At 41.5% G+C, this 15,099-nt stretch overlaps 1 protein-coding gene across 2 annotated transcripts in view; it reads right to left on the bottom strand.

Annotated features, from left to right (window-relative positions):
• Positions 1-15,099, bottom strand: part of dnai1 (dynein axonemal intermediate chain 1) — a 230,483-nt gene that overhangs the window by 101,980 nt on the left and 113,404 nt on the right. For both annotated transcript variants that reach the window (XM_062972641.1, XM_008120590.3), the window contains exon 14: positions 7,201-7,290. In XM_062972641.1, coding sequence (XP_062828711.1) covers positions 7,201-7,290 — 90 coding nt within the window. The remainder of the gene's footprint in view (positions 1-7,200; positions 7,291-15,099) is intronic.

A 15,099-nucleotide genomic window follows, 5' to 3' on the forward strand; every position in this document is an offset into this window, starting at 1 on the left:
GCATTGGGAAAATAACATTGTGTCAAGGGTTTGCAATGAAACCGGGGCAGAATGGGTGTTCATGAGGATGGCCAAAAAGCTGGGTTGCAGTTAAACATTAAAAAACCAAGATGATGGCAACCAGACTGAGTGATAACTGGCAAACAGAGGGAGAAATTGTGGAGACAGGGTTTATATTTCTAGGCACGAAAATGACTGCAGAGTTCAGATGCATCTCTTGGGATGATCTCAGATGATCTCTTGGGAGGAGAGCAATGGCCAACCTCGATGATAAAATAGTGAAGAGCAGAGACATCACACTGGCAACCAAGGTCTGCATAGTCAAAGCAATGCTATTCCCCATAGTAATCTATGGATGCGAAAGCTGGACCATAAGGTAGGTTGAGAGAAGGAAGATAGACACATTTGAACTTTGGTGCTGGAGGAACATCCTGAGAGTGCCTTGGACCTTGGCAAGAAAATCCAACCAGTCCATCCTTCAGGAAATAATGCCCAATGGCTGCTCACTGGACGGAAGGATATTAGAGGCAAAGATGAAGTATTTTGGCCACATCATGAGGAGACAGGAAAGCTTGGAAAAGATCACGATGCTGGGGAAAATGGAAGGAAAAAGGAAGAGAGGCCGACCAAGGGCAAGGTGAATGGCCGACAGGAGCTCTGGCCTGGGCTGGTTCATAAGTTCACCAAGAGTCGGAAGTGACTCAACAAATAAACAACAAAAATTGCCCATCCTGCTTCACCTTCCAAGAACATCACTATGTCACACGATTTTTGTTCCTGGGTCATAAATGCCATATCCTAATTGGTTCTATCATAAAAACATGGGAAACATTGATTAGACTGCAAAACATTTTTTGTTTCTGTGGGACTTCCTGCAGCACATTTTGCTATAGTTTTTCAATAAATATCTCATGGAGTCTCAACCAACTCAACGTAGTTTCTGGCAGCCACAAAAACAAAGTTTCTAGAGCAGAACAACTACTTTCCAATTAAGGACTGCACAATGAGCCAGGAAATAATATTTTCAAACCAGGAGCAGAATTTTTTTCAAATGTTGTTACACAATAGTGGAGCATAATTTTTTAACAGTGTTCAGTCTCTTGTAAAGACTTCTGGATATTTGGGGAACTTGTCTTAGGAAGACCTCAGTCCAGATTCCTATTCACTCATGAAGGTCACTTGGGACTATGGCCATGTAATCTACTACAGAGGGCTGTTGAAATAATAAGTATCTCAAAGACGTATACCGATCATAATCAATGCATGAAAGACAAAACTGCAGGAGAAAAAGAAATGCAATCGTAGGTCTAAAAACACTTTGAAATTTGTGTTCTTGCTTCATTTGGGAAATAGGACTCGAGATGAGTGAAGATGCCATCTTTTCACTACTGTTCTTCGTGAGATTACCATGGTTATAGCAGTTTTGTTGCTCAAATTTAATGATGTAAATGAATATAGGATTGCTGTCTTAACTCTCTTCTTGTGGGCAGGTAGTCTGTATTTTTGACAGCTCCTTATATCTGTAAAGGATTATAATCAGAGCAGACTCAGACACTCTTTCCTGTCCAAAAAAGAAATAATGGCAAATTACACAAGTGGAAGGGACCCCAAAAGGCCATCCAGTCCAACCCCTTTCTGATATGCAAGATATGCAAACAAAGCCATTCTGACAGATGGCCATCCAGCCTCTGGTTTACTAATAATGCTTGTGTATGTGTATGTATATGCATGTGAATGTTTGTTTATAAAATATTTTATGCATGCATTTCCAATGGGATGCTGATTGTTCTTGCACCCCTAGACTGCATAGGCATCTTGAAACCACACTGGAGCCCAGAATATAAGCAAACAAGCTGTTTATTGAAGGTTATAAGTAAGCACAAACAAATAAAGTTCAGAGTCAATAAAATGGGTTGAATCCACAAGAGCAATGTACTTGAAAGTCCTTAAGCAAGAGTCTAAGAAAGTCACTCAAATATTATAGTCCAAACCAGAACTCGAACTCAGTCCCATGAGAAATATCAGGAATAGTCCAAACAAGATCCAATTCCAAGGCAGGAAATAATCTGGAAACCACAGGAAACAAGGCTAGAATGCAGGATCAAACTCCAATATAACCCAAGGTATTAGAAATCCACACAGAAAAGTCCCAAGAGCATTCAACTGGATACAAGGCAAGAACAAGGCAGGAACTTGAATCAAAATCCACGGCTGCAAAGCATACAAGAACATGGAGCAAAAGATCTTTCTCTCTTGAATTGCAAAGTTGACACCTCTGCCATGCAGAGAAAGGACGCGGCATTTAAGGAAAATTCAAGGCTATTCTTCCATGGGAAAACTATTTATCCCATGAGAAAACTATTCATTAGCGTGCTTCAAAAGCAGTTGTTTACTCCTTCGTAAACATTCGCGCTCCCTTCTGTTGTGAGTGAACGCCTTCCTTCTGTCAAATACATAATTCTCCTCCAAACTAGAATGCCCATCTGGCACCTGGAGAACTAGCCTTGACCGCAGAGAAAAATGTGGAGAAGAATGTGGTTCAAAATGCTTGCTTGCAACCATTCTGTCTCTGGCCCCAGAATCCACTGGAACAGACTCTGGCTGCATCTCAGGCCCAAATCCAGAATCCTCTGGCAAAGCAGGTGCAGGGACAATCACTGGCTGAATGGGCCCAAGCTCAGGCTGAACTACAACAATTGTCTAACGTTTGCATTACACTATGTTACACAATTTTTGTCCCTGGATTATAAATAACACTTCGTAATTGGCTCTATCATCAAAACATGGAAAAAAGTTATTAAATTGAAAAAACTTTTGTGGGAGGGACATCCTGCAGCACATTTGCTCTTTTTCTATGAATATCTCATAACTGAGTCTCAAACAAGCAACAAAGTTTCTGGAGGATGATAACTCCTTTCCGAATAAGGACCACAAAATTATACAGGAATAATACTTTCAAACCAGGAACAGAAAATCTTTCAAAATTTTGTTACATAGTGTATTACTATGGCTTCCTTTTTTAATGTCAGTATTTTTCATGTTCCAAAAATAGAGGTGAAGGGAGAAAGGGTGCTTCAAATGTCAGTGAAAAACCCAGCCGAAGAGCAGAGGTTTCTCATCTGAGCCAAACCTCCCTGTCTCTATTTTTGGAACCTTCTCCGAGAATTTGAATGACTTTGATCCAATGGAGACTTTTGGGAAGGAAACAGAGCCTTTTGTGATGATTGAAGCGATGAGGGAGCAAGAGAGCGAATTGGGCCTTGGACAACAAGGCAGAGCGCCTTTGGGAAGCTTCACTGGAGGCTGAACCATCTTTAGCCTCCGTCAATGGAGCTGGAGAGAGGCCTGGCTCAGAAGAGCAGCCTTTTAAAGAAAGCAGCCGCATTCTGTGGACCTTTGTGGGAACCAATACAATCCCAAGATCCTCTTCTGGCTTGAAAGAGTGGGTCAAGGAGAAGGAGACCCAATGCCAGAGCAAGAGTGCTGCCGTTCTATGCAGCAAAGGAGGAATAAGGTCTTATCATAAACTGGAAATGGCTTGAATGTGAACAACAACAGAGTGTTTATACATAAAATCCCATCAGGAAGAAATGAAAGTTACTGTTGTAGCTCAGCCTGAGAATGGGCCCGTTCGGCCAGTGATTGTCCCTGCACCTGCTTTGCCAGAGGACTCTGGGTTTGGCCCTGAGATGCAGCCAGAAGACTCTGGGTTTAGGTCTGACATGCAGCCAGAGCCAGAGTTTGTCCCAGTGGATTCTGGGACCAGAGACTGAATGGTTGCAAACAAGCATTGTGAACCACATTCCTCCCAGCAGTCAAGGTCAGTTCTCCAAGTGCCAGATGGACATTCTAGTTTAGAGGAGGATAATGAGTTTGACAGGAAGAGAGTGATAACACACCAAAGGAGGGAACGAGAATGTTTGCGGAGAAGCAAACGGTTACTTTTGAAGCGCTCTAATGAATAGTTTTCTCATGAGAGGAAGACCTTGGATTTCCCTTAAAATCCCTTGTGTTCTCTGCCATGGCAGAAGTGATAACATTGCTATTCAAGAAAGAAGAATCTTTGCTCCGTGTTCCTGGTTTCCAGCTTCAAGTTCCAGCCTTGCCTTGGTCTGTGTTTCCAGTTGGATTTCAGTGACTTTGCTGTTTGGTTTTATTCTAGTCAAGACTCTAGCCTTGTGTTTCATCATTGATTTTATACTCTGGACTATCTTGAAGTGAATCCTGCACTCTAGTCTTGTTTCCTTATGTTTCCTTGATCCTTGCCTTGGATTTAATCCTGTTTGAACTACCCTGTATACTTTCTGGGGCTTACTTTGATATCCTGTTTTGGACTATGCTCCTTGAGTGGCTTTTAGAGACTCTTGTTGCTTTATGAATTTCAAGTGCCTTGCTTCTGTGGATTTAAACCTATTTTATTGACTTTGAACTTTATTTGCTTGTGCTTACTTATAACCTTCAATAAACAACTTGCTTGCTTATATTCTGCGGCTCCAGTGTGGTTTTGAGGTACCTACGCAGTCTAGGGGTGCAACAGATACAACACTCGGGCAGAAGAAATGGATATGTAGAGATACAGGATGAGTGGCACCTGGCTTGAAAGCAGCCCCTGGGAAAGGATTCTAGGAGTCTTAGGTCCCTTCTACACTGCCATACAATCAGGATTATTGAAGCAGATAATCCACATTATCTGGTTTGAACTGGATTTGCTACCCACCATTTGCTACCCACCTTCGATGGTGCTGCCCTATCTCCTTCGCCTACCGTTAAGAGCCTGGGTGTCGTTTTGGATTCGCAGCTGACAATGGAAGCTCAAGTCTCTGCTGCCAGCAAACAGGCCTTTTTCCACCTACGACAAGCGAGGCAACTGGCACCCTATCTATCTGACGAGGCTCTGGCAACAGTCATCCATGCCACGGTCACGTCTAGGCTGGACTATTGCAACGCCCTGTATGTTGGCCTTCCGATGTCCACGACCCGAAAGCTCCGTATTGTTCAGAATGCGGCAGCCAGGCTACTCACAAGAACACCCATGAAATGCCACATAACACCAGTGCTGCAGCATCTGCATTGGCTTCCAACTGATTACCGTGGTCTATATAAGATGCTAGTCCTGACCTTTAAAACTCTTTACGGCCAGGGCCCATCGTACCTTCGGGACCGTCTCTCCTTCTCCCATCATCGGAGGTCGCAACGACCATCCCAACGAGACTTACTCTATGTACCGGGTCCTAGAGAAGTGCACTTGGAGAGGACCAGGCGCAGAGCTTTTTCTATTTCTGCCCCTGCCTTATGGGATGCCTTGCCGCCCTACATGAGAGCCATGCGTGAGTTAGGGCCTTTTACCCTCACACTCAAGACCTGGCTCTTTACTAGAGCTTTTGATCTATGCTAATTTTATCAATATTTGTATGTATGTATTTTTATCCTTTACAATTTTATCTTGTAAATTGCCTAGAGCATCTTGGATGGAGGGCAATTAATAACTAATTAAATGATTATGATGATGATGATTATATGAGTCTAGACTGCAAGATAATCCAAATCAGATGATGTGGATTTTATATGGCAGTGTAGAAGGGGACTCAGAGGACCACAGGTGGAACCGGAATCAGGAAAGTGATGCAGCAGCCCAAAAGGCCAATGTGATTCCAGGTCAGTGTCAAGATCAAGGGAAGCCTTAGTCCTACTTCTCTCTTCTGCTCTGATTAGACCCAAGAGGGAATAAGATTGTGTCCAGTTCTGGGAACCACAATTCAAGTCAAAAATTTGTCCAGAGAAGGATCACCAAATTGTTCAAAGGTTCAGAATCCATGATTTATTTGGGATGAGAGGCTTAGCGCTCTGGGTATGTCCAGCTTGGAGAAGAGAAGAATGAGAGAGGTGGAGCTGAAAGCCATCTTTCCGGATTGAAAAAGATGTCCCATTGAGAAGGAAGAAGGGGCCAAGCTTGTTTTCTGCTGCTCCAGAGCCACGGATTCAAATGACAGGAAAAGATATTCCACCTAAACATTAAGAAGAACATCCTCACAGTTGGAGCCATTCAGCAGTGGGCTATGCTGCTTTCTGAGAGTCCAGTGGAGTCTTTTTCTCTGGAAGTTTTTCAACAGAAGCTCTATGAGAATCTGTTGGGAGGGCTTTGTTTGTTTCTTCCTACCTTGCAAGAGGGGATTTGATGGTCTTTGGGGGTCTTTCCCAACATCTAGGCTTTTAGCCTAGATGTGTCTATGAAATTAAGAATTCGGAGAATGAATACTGGAGGAATAACACACTTCTTTGGCATCTTCACTATTCAACACCTAATCAGTATGATATCAGTATTGCATTAAAACTATATAGTCATAGAAGTGGTAGTAATAGTAGTAGGAAGGAACAAATTAGGGCTGTGCAAATCTTCAGAGATCTATTTTGTAATTTGGAGATATATATGATTAGTTAATACAAATCTCCAAATTACTAATCGGAACGGGATCCTTCCAAAGTATTACAAAACTAAATAGAAGCCTCCAAAACATTTTGAAGATTTGTTGTTTCAGAGCATTTCAAGCTGTGCTTTTAGAAAAAAAACCTTATTAAAATTCCTAAAAATCAGTAGATGAACAAATCTTTCCGAAACTTTTCAGGATTAATGTCCTGCTTATGTTGTCTCAATCTAAATGGAAGCCTCCAAAACATTTTGAAGATTTGTTGTTTCAGAGCATTTTAAGCTGTGCTTTTAGAAAAAAAACCTTATTAAAATTCCTAAAAATCAGTAAATGAATAAATCTTTCCGAAACTTTTCAGGATTAATGTCCTGCTTATGTTGTCTCAAACTAAATGGAAGCCTCCAAAACATTTTGAAGATTTGTTGTTTCAGAACATTTCAAGCTGTGCTTTTAATAAAAACTTTTTAAAACTCCTAAAAATCAGTAGATGAACAAATATTTCCAAAACTTTTCAGGATTAATGTCCTGCTTATGTTTTCTCACTGTGCAAAAATTCAAGGGGATACCTCTTGCATTTTTTTTTTAAAAAATGCATTATTAAAGACTTTAAAAGTTTCCTAAAAATCAGTGGATGACCAAAACGAAACGGGACTCCTCCAAATCTTTACAAAACAAAGTCCCAAATCTCCAAAAGGAATTACTACTTGGATTCGCACACATCTAGCACAAAGCCCTGGCTCCCGATGGCTCTCTCTGGAGCGTGAGTGCATCTGACCTTAACCAGCGTCCAGGAAACAATGCGTCCATCGGAAGAGACCGAAAAGAAGTTCAAGTTGTTGTCCATGTCATTCTTCTGCCACTTGACCTGAGAAGGAGAAACACAGTGGTTACAGACAAAATCTATCCCACAACACAAGGCATTTACAAAAGAAAAGAAACAGCACATCTGCAGCCCAGTGTGACCACCATCTCTGTTCATTTCAATGCAGTCATGCTGGGTCAGGCCCAGAAATATGCTCCATCCATAACATTCCTTGCATCCACCAAGCTTGCAACTCTATCAAAACAGAGTTGTTCCAAGTAATTTTATTAAGCCTTTACCTATTAACCAAATAGGTAAAGGTTTTCCACTGACATTAAGTCCAGTCGTGTCCGACTCTAGGGGCTGGTGATCATTTCCATTTCTAACCTGAAGAGCCAGTGTTATCCATAGACACCTACGAAGTCATGTGGCCATAGGCATGACTGCATGGAGTGTTGTTAATTTCCCGCCGGAGTAGTACCTATTGATCCACACACATTTGCATGTTTTAAAACTGCTAAGTTGGCAGAAGCTGGAGCTAACAGCAGGAGCTCACCCGGCTCCCTAGATTTGAACCGCCAACCTTTCGGTCAGCAAGTTCAGCAGCTCAGCGGTGTAACCCACTGTGCCACTGGAGGCTCCTGACTGCTTTCTCACTAAGGGATAATATACACTGTAGGGCCATCTCATACCTATATGTTATATCTCTGGAATCTATCTGAACAGTACTCGGTTATTGCACTTCTCCCATAGAGCTTATTTCATATGCACTTTTAATTATGATCTGTATTTTATCATTTTTTTTGTGTATATTTGTTTCTGTTTTATGAATGTATCCGGCATCATAAATTCACCTTTTGTATGTGTAAACCGCCCTGAATTATTATTATTATTATTATTATTATTATTATTATTATTATTATTATTGACACAACAACATAGTATGACACAGCAAACAAGATAGATATGCTGGATTTCGTATCACAAAATCACAAGTCGAACACTTCCCAAGCGTTTACGACTGTGTGATGTATTTTCGGATGATGTGCGCAGATCCCAGTTGGGTGGCCTTTTGCAGTTGGCAGATCGTAATTTTGTCAATGTCTATTGTTTCCAAATGCCGGCTGAGATCTTTTGGCACGGCACCCAGTGTGCCCATCACCACCGGGACCACCTGCACTGGTTTCTGCCGGAGTCTTTGAAGTTCAATCTTGAGGTCCTGAGAGCGGCTGAGTTTTTCCTGTTGTTTTTCGTCAATGCGACTGTCACCTGGGATGGCGACATCAATGATCCAAACCTTTTTCTTTTCCACAACTGTGATGTCTGGTGTGTTGTGTTCCAGAACTTTGTCAGTCTGGATTCGGAAGTCCCACAGTATCTTTGCATGTTCATTTTCCAATACTTTTGCAGGTTTGTGATCCCACCAGTTCTTTTCTGCTGGGAGGTGGGACTTGAGGCATAAGTTCCAATGAATCCTTTGGGCCACATAGTTGTGCCTCTGTTTGTAGTCTGTCTGTGTGACAGCAGCTGAGGATATGAGCCATGGTTTCGTCGGTTTCCTTGCATAGTCTGCATTTTGGGTCATCAGCTGATTTTTCGATCTTGGCCTTAATTGCCTTTGTTCTGATGTCTTGCTCCTGGGCTGCAAGGATCAGGCCTTCTGTCTCCTTCTTCAGGGTCCCATTCGTGAGCCAGAGACAGGTCTTCTATTATTATTATTATTATTATTATTATTATTATTATTATTAATTGCCTTTGTTCTGATGTCTTGCTCCTGGGCTGCAAGGATCAGGCCTTCCGTCTCCTTCTTCAGGATCCCATTCGTGAGCCAGAGCCAGGTCTTCTATTATTATTATTATTATTATTATTATTATTATTATTATTATTATTAATTGCCTTTGTCTTGATGTCTTGCTCCTGGGCTGCAAGGATCAGGCCTTCCGTCTCCTTCTTCAGGGTCCCATTCGTGAGCCAGAACCAGGTCTTCTCCTTATCAGCTTTTCCTTCAATTTTGTCAAGGAACTTTCCATGCAGTATTTTGTTGTGCCAGCTGTCAGCTCTAGTTTGTAGTGCGGTTTTCTTTTTTTTCTTTTTTTTTTTGAAGAAGAATGGTTTACATTTTTATTTAACAAGGAAATAATATTCATGGAAACTTTACAATAAGAGATACTGGTAAGTTTTTTTTTAACAGAACAGAGGTGATAATAGAAGCCTTTGACAGAACTTAAATAGCAGCCCAGTTAATATGAGATATATAACTTCTCTGTCATATACAGAAAATTTGCAAAAGATGCCAACAAAGATAATTTGTAAAGATTTTGCCATAGTATTTAGAAGGGAGTGGAAACTAAAATGTGAGCAGGAAAAATGACAAAGTTTGAATTATCATCAGAAATCAATAAATGAACAATGGTCTAAATTAAATGAGTTCATATAGTGTAGAGAAGTTGAATTAATGAGTAACCATCACAATTGCAAATACAATTGCTTCAATGAATCAATTCTAGTTGGAACAAACAGTTGGACTTTATAATCTCCTTCCTACTCAAACCTCATTTTTAGTGGACTTGTTATATTTTCAGCAATAATTCACAAAATGGGCACCATATCGTTTAAATAGTTTATGCAACCAATAGTTTTGTGGAGGCTTGAATACTAGAAGCTTACACAGACTATAGTTTTAGAACAGAAATGTTTTTTTTCTTTCAACTATTATTTCATTCCTTATCATAAATAATACTAACACTTCAGTTTTCTGCTTCTTTAACATGAGGGCCATCTATAAATGTTTCATTTTCTAAATGTTCTGCCAGGTGCTAGGAAATCTGGAATGATAAAGTACTGAAAAACAGCATTGTATAGAGTATTTACAATCTTGTAATCCATTTTTTGTGTGTGTATTGCAGATCTGGACATACATGGACGGACCCAGTTTTGTTGGGCTTCAATGGAGGACTGACCAGTGATGACTGAATCTGGCTCAGAACACCATGATGTCAGATATGGGGAGGTGTAGTAAGAGGGTTCATAAACTCTGTCTGCCACCATCAACTCTTCTTTTGATGACACTTCACATGAAGAAGATGACAGAGAAGAATTACAGTAGAGTCTTGCTAATCCAACTTTAATAATAATAATAATAAAACTTTATTTATACCCCGCCACCATCTCCCCAATGGGGACTCGGGGTGGCTTACATGGGGCCATGCCCGGGAAAAATACAATATAACACAATATAAAAACAACATATCATAATACAGTTACAACAATACAATAAAGAATCATATACAGTACAACACAAAATCCAAAGAGCAATATAACAGGGCAGGCCGCACTAACACTCAGTTAAAACTCGGGGTGAGAAAAGGATAAGAAAAAGGATAAGAGTAAAACCACAGGGAACTAAGGAAAAAGATAGCAGACAGTCTAGAGGATAAATAATGGGGGCGTAACAAAAGCATGTAACAGTTACTCTCCGAAAGCACATCGGAAGACTTTCACTTATCCAACATTCTGTATTATCCAACACAGTCTGCCTTTTAGTAGTCAGTGCTTTTGTAGTCAATCTTTTCAATACATTGCAATATTTTGGTGCTAAATTTGTAAATAAAGTAATAACTATATAACGTTACAGTGTATTGAACTGCTTTTTCTGTTAATTTGTTGTAAAACATGATGTTTTGGTGCTTAATTTGCAAAATTATAACGTAATTTGACATTTAATAGGCTTTTCCTTAATACTTCCTTATTATCCAACATTTTCGCTTATCCAACGTTCTGCCGGCCCATTTAGGTTGGATAAGTGAGACTCTACTGTAACAGCAAATCAGGCAGCAGTTTTATCTCACTATTTTATTTCAGCAGGGAGAGGTAGTGCGGTTTTCTTGTACTGATTCTTTGTCTGCTGTGCTTTGAGGAGTTTCTGATTTTTGACTTCAATCAAAGCAGGTTCTTCACTTTGCTTTCCATATTCTTCCAGGGCATGTTCTTCTTCTTTGACTGCTTGTTTTACTTGTAAGAGTCCTCTGCCCCCTGATCTTCTAGGCAGATATAGCCGGTCAACATCACTGCGAGGGTGCAGGGAATGATGAATGGTCATGAGTTTTCTTGTTTTTCTGTCCAAATTGTCCAGTTCCATCTGTGTCCAGTTTATAATGCCAGCAGTATATCTTATGACAGGTATGGCCCAGGTGTTTATGGCCTTGATGGTGTTGCCTCCATTGAGCTTGCTTTTGAGAATTTTTCTGACCCTTTGTGTGTATTCTTTGCTGACCACAGTCTTCACATGTTCATGCTTGATGTTTATTTATTTATTTATTTATTTGCAGTATTTATATTCCGCCCTTCTTTCTCACCCCGAAGGGGACTCAGGGCGGATCACATTATAACACACATAGGGCAAACATTCAATGCCCATAAACACATCAAACAGAGGCTGAGAGACACACGCAGAGGCAAGTTAACCTTCTTCTGAGGGGATGTTCGATTCTGACCACAGGGGGGAGCAGCTGCTTCATCATCCACACTGACGGCACTTCCTCATTCCAGGTCGTAAATTAGTTAATCTTGCCTCCCCACTTTTTTTTATAAGTGGTACCTTATCTCCTACTTGATAGATGCAACTATCTTTCGGGTTGCTAGGTCAGCAACGAGCAGGGGCTATTTTTTATTTGTCCAGCTGTAATATGCCCAGATATTTATAGGCCTCTGGCTGGTGACACTTTATTGTTTGGCCATTAGGCATATTTATGCCCTCACTTTCAATGATTTTTCCCTTCTTCAATGCCACTGTTGAACATTTGTCCAAACTAAATTATTATTATTATTATTATTGACACAACGACATTGTATGACACAGCAAACAAGATAGATATGCTGGATTTCATATCACAAAATCACAAGTCGAACACTTATTATTATTATTATTATTATTATTATTATTTGAAACACAACAAGATGAGTTCACAGCAGACACTCTGCTGGCTGTTGTATTGGATTATTATTATTCTATAGAAACCAAACCCTTGGACGGTGACACTTTGATGGAGGCCACAAGAATGGAGGAGGAGAAATACCTGGAGGCCAAAGAGAGAAATCTCAGCCTGGCATGCAATGCTCCGCGACTGATCCAATTTCCAGGTGTGGGAATCCAATCAGGCAGAGGGTGAAGGATGGGCTGCCAGGCCCCCCGTCCGCACGGCTCCCTTGGCTGATCCATCACGTTCCTGGCCCTGCAAAGGGGCCGCATTTGTCTCTGCCGGCGCCACGCGGTAGATATAGATTCCCGTTGGCATCCCCACTTATAAATGAGCCCTATTATGCTGGAGCCCAGCGCATCCTTCATGAGCGGCAGTCTATTCATGTGCCCTTTCTCTCCCTTTCCCGGCCGAAAAGGCCAATTGCATAAAGGATTTATCAGCGTTTTTCTGACTCTCTCTTGTTCCTACCCTTTCTCTACCCAAGTGGTGTTGGGAATTGTGGGTTTGGGGGCTTCTGATAGGTCTCACCTTTGCCAGATATATCCTTTAAGAGAGGCATGGGCTGTGGCTTCTTCGTTTTGTAAAATAAGTCGGGCTAAATAAGGCCCGATGGAATGATAGATATAAATAGCTCCTCCTGGTTGTATTTAAAAGAGAAACTGAGATCTAGATGGCATTGTGGCTTTTCAAAAAAAAAAAAGATATCTGGACTCTTTTTGAAAATGCAAATATTGAATCGTTGTGGCTAAACGGGAAAGAAAGTGATAGATATGCATTGCAGGGGGAATGAATGCACGCAATGGGATGGAGCAGGAAAAACCCTCTCCAATGTACAACTCCATTTGCTCCATGGCTTCTTCTCCTCAAAGTGGGGCTGGGATTGTTTTGCAGCTAGGCCTGTATTACAATCAGATAGACTTTGATGAAATTTGGGTGCCTGGGTTTGCCTTTCTCGTTGCTTAGGAAGAACTTCCTGATCATAAGAGCTGTTCAACAGTGGAACTCTCTGCCTCGGAGTTTCGTGGAAGTTCCTTCCTTGGAGGCTTTTAATCACAAGCTGGATGGTCACCTGTCTGGAGTGCTTTGATTGTGCTTTTCCCGCATGGCAGAAGAGGGTTGGACTAGATGGCCTTTGGGGGGTCTATGATTCTATGATTAAGGGTTCCTTCACGGGGTTCCACATTCCTCTTGTGGTGTCGTCCCAATGGGCCAGGCTTGTGTGCCCCATTTCCAGTGGTTCAGATTATTTGAGGACACAGAAATTGTGGAACACTCTCACAACCACTACGTCACACTACACAGAGAAGACATTGAAATCCACAAGCATGTGGACAATTTCAACAGAGAGGAAGAAACCATGAAAATGAACAAATTTGGCTATAAGTATTGAGAAACACCAGATTCAAGACATTGACTAATGAATGCCGCCCAGACATGGGTGTCCTGTTTTGTCTTTCAAGAAAAGCCTTAAAACACTGTGGTAAGTAAATGAAAAGTGCTTTCCTTCAGCAAAACATAAAGAACAGCATACGCAGTGGAATAATGCAAAAGAAAGCAAAGTAGTTTTAGGGCAAACACAGTTCTTAAGTCTCTGTTAAATTCACAAACCAAGAAGCAGTCTTACTTCAGACAAAGAAACAGCAATAAATCCTTAGGAGCAGTTTCCCAGATGCAGACTCAAAGCAGGCACAAGGGGAGCGAAGGCTTAGGCATTAGAGTCAGTTTGTTACCAGCAAGAGCTGGCTGCACCTGCTTCTGCTTTATAGCCCTGAGTCCCCTCACAGATGCTGGGGCAGTTCCCAATTACTCAGCTTCATTTCTGGCAGCTATTCTAGCTGAACGACGTCTCTGCTCTGTTTCTTTTCACCTCTCCTGAAATGTGGGTACTTGCAAAATCTCCTCCTCAGATTCCAACTCACCCTTAGATTCATGACCACTTTCCTGCTCCCCTTCCTCTTCTGAAGAAGAGGAATCCCTTACAACGGGAGGTCTCCATGCAGCAAGCAGTCAAGTGCTAGTGAACACCACCAGCAGTAAACAATTCAAAGGAAAACAAGTCCAGGCTACTTCTATGCAAAGGTCCTCACTAACTGACTATACTATCTTCATGGTTACGCACATGCTAATGGGTGGATCACACTCAGCACACACAAATATAGCTCACTAATTGCACCCTTTACACTTGTTCAACAGTCAAAGCTTCTTCCTCCATCCCTAGACATCCCATTCTTACACCCAAAATAAACTAACACAATCAAGGGCCAAACAGTGATTCTGGCCATGAAAAGTCTTTGGCAACAATTCCTAACAGTTTTAGCTTCCATACTTTCTCCATCAATGGTCAAAGATCTGGAAACTATGAATCTCAAAGAAGCTGAGGGAGCTGGGGATATTTAGCCTGGAGAATAGAAGGTTGGGAGAAGAGAACATGAGAACCATGTTACAATGTTGGACAGGATGTCACATTGAAGAGAGGGCAAGCTAGCTTTCTGTTGCTAGTACACGATGGAGCAATGGATTCCACCTGCAGAAAGAGAGATTCCACCTAAACATTCAGAAGAACCTCCAGTGAGATATTCTGCCACCTGAGAGTCTGGTGAGCCTCCTTCTCTGGACGCCCACCTGTCAGGAATGCTTTGATGGTATCTTCTGTTGTGGTTCAGTCTGATGATGAAGGGGGATTTGGGTTTATGCAAGCTGACCAAAGCAATGTTGATGTGGGGAATCTTGAAGGCTCTGATGCTGAGAATGTTGAAGGCTCTGGCGAGGAAGCAGGAAACAATGATAAGAGTGACCTTTCACTAGATTCAGAACATCAACAAACTCCAGGTGTTTCAGGAAGTGAGTCTGAGGAATCTTCCTTAGGCAGAGATACAAGGTTGAGGTTGAAGGT

The sequence above is a fragment of the Anolis carolinensis genome, chromosome 2, assembly GCF_035594765.1.
Source record: "Anolis carolinensis isolate JA03-04 chromosome 2, rAnoCar3.1.pri, whole genome shotgun sequence".
NCBI lineage: Eukaryota > Metazoa > Chordata > Lepidosauria > Squamata > Dactyloidae > Anolis > Anolis carolinensis.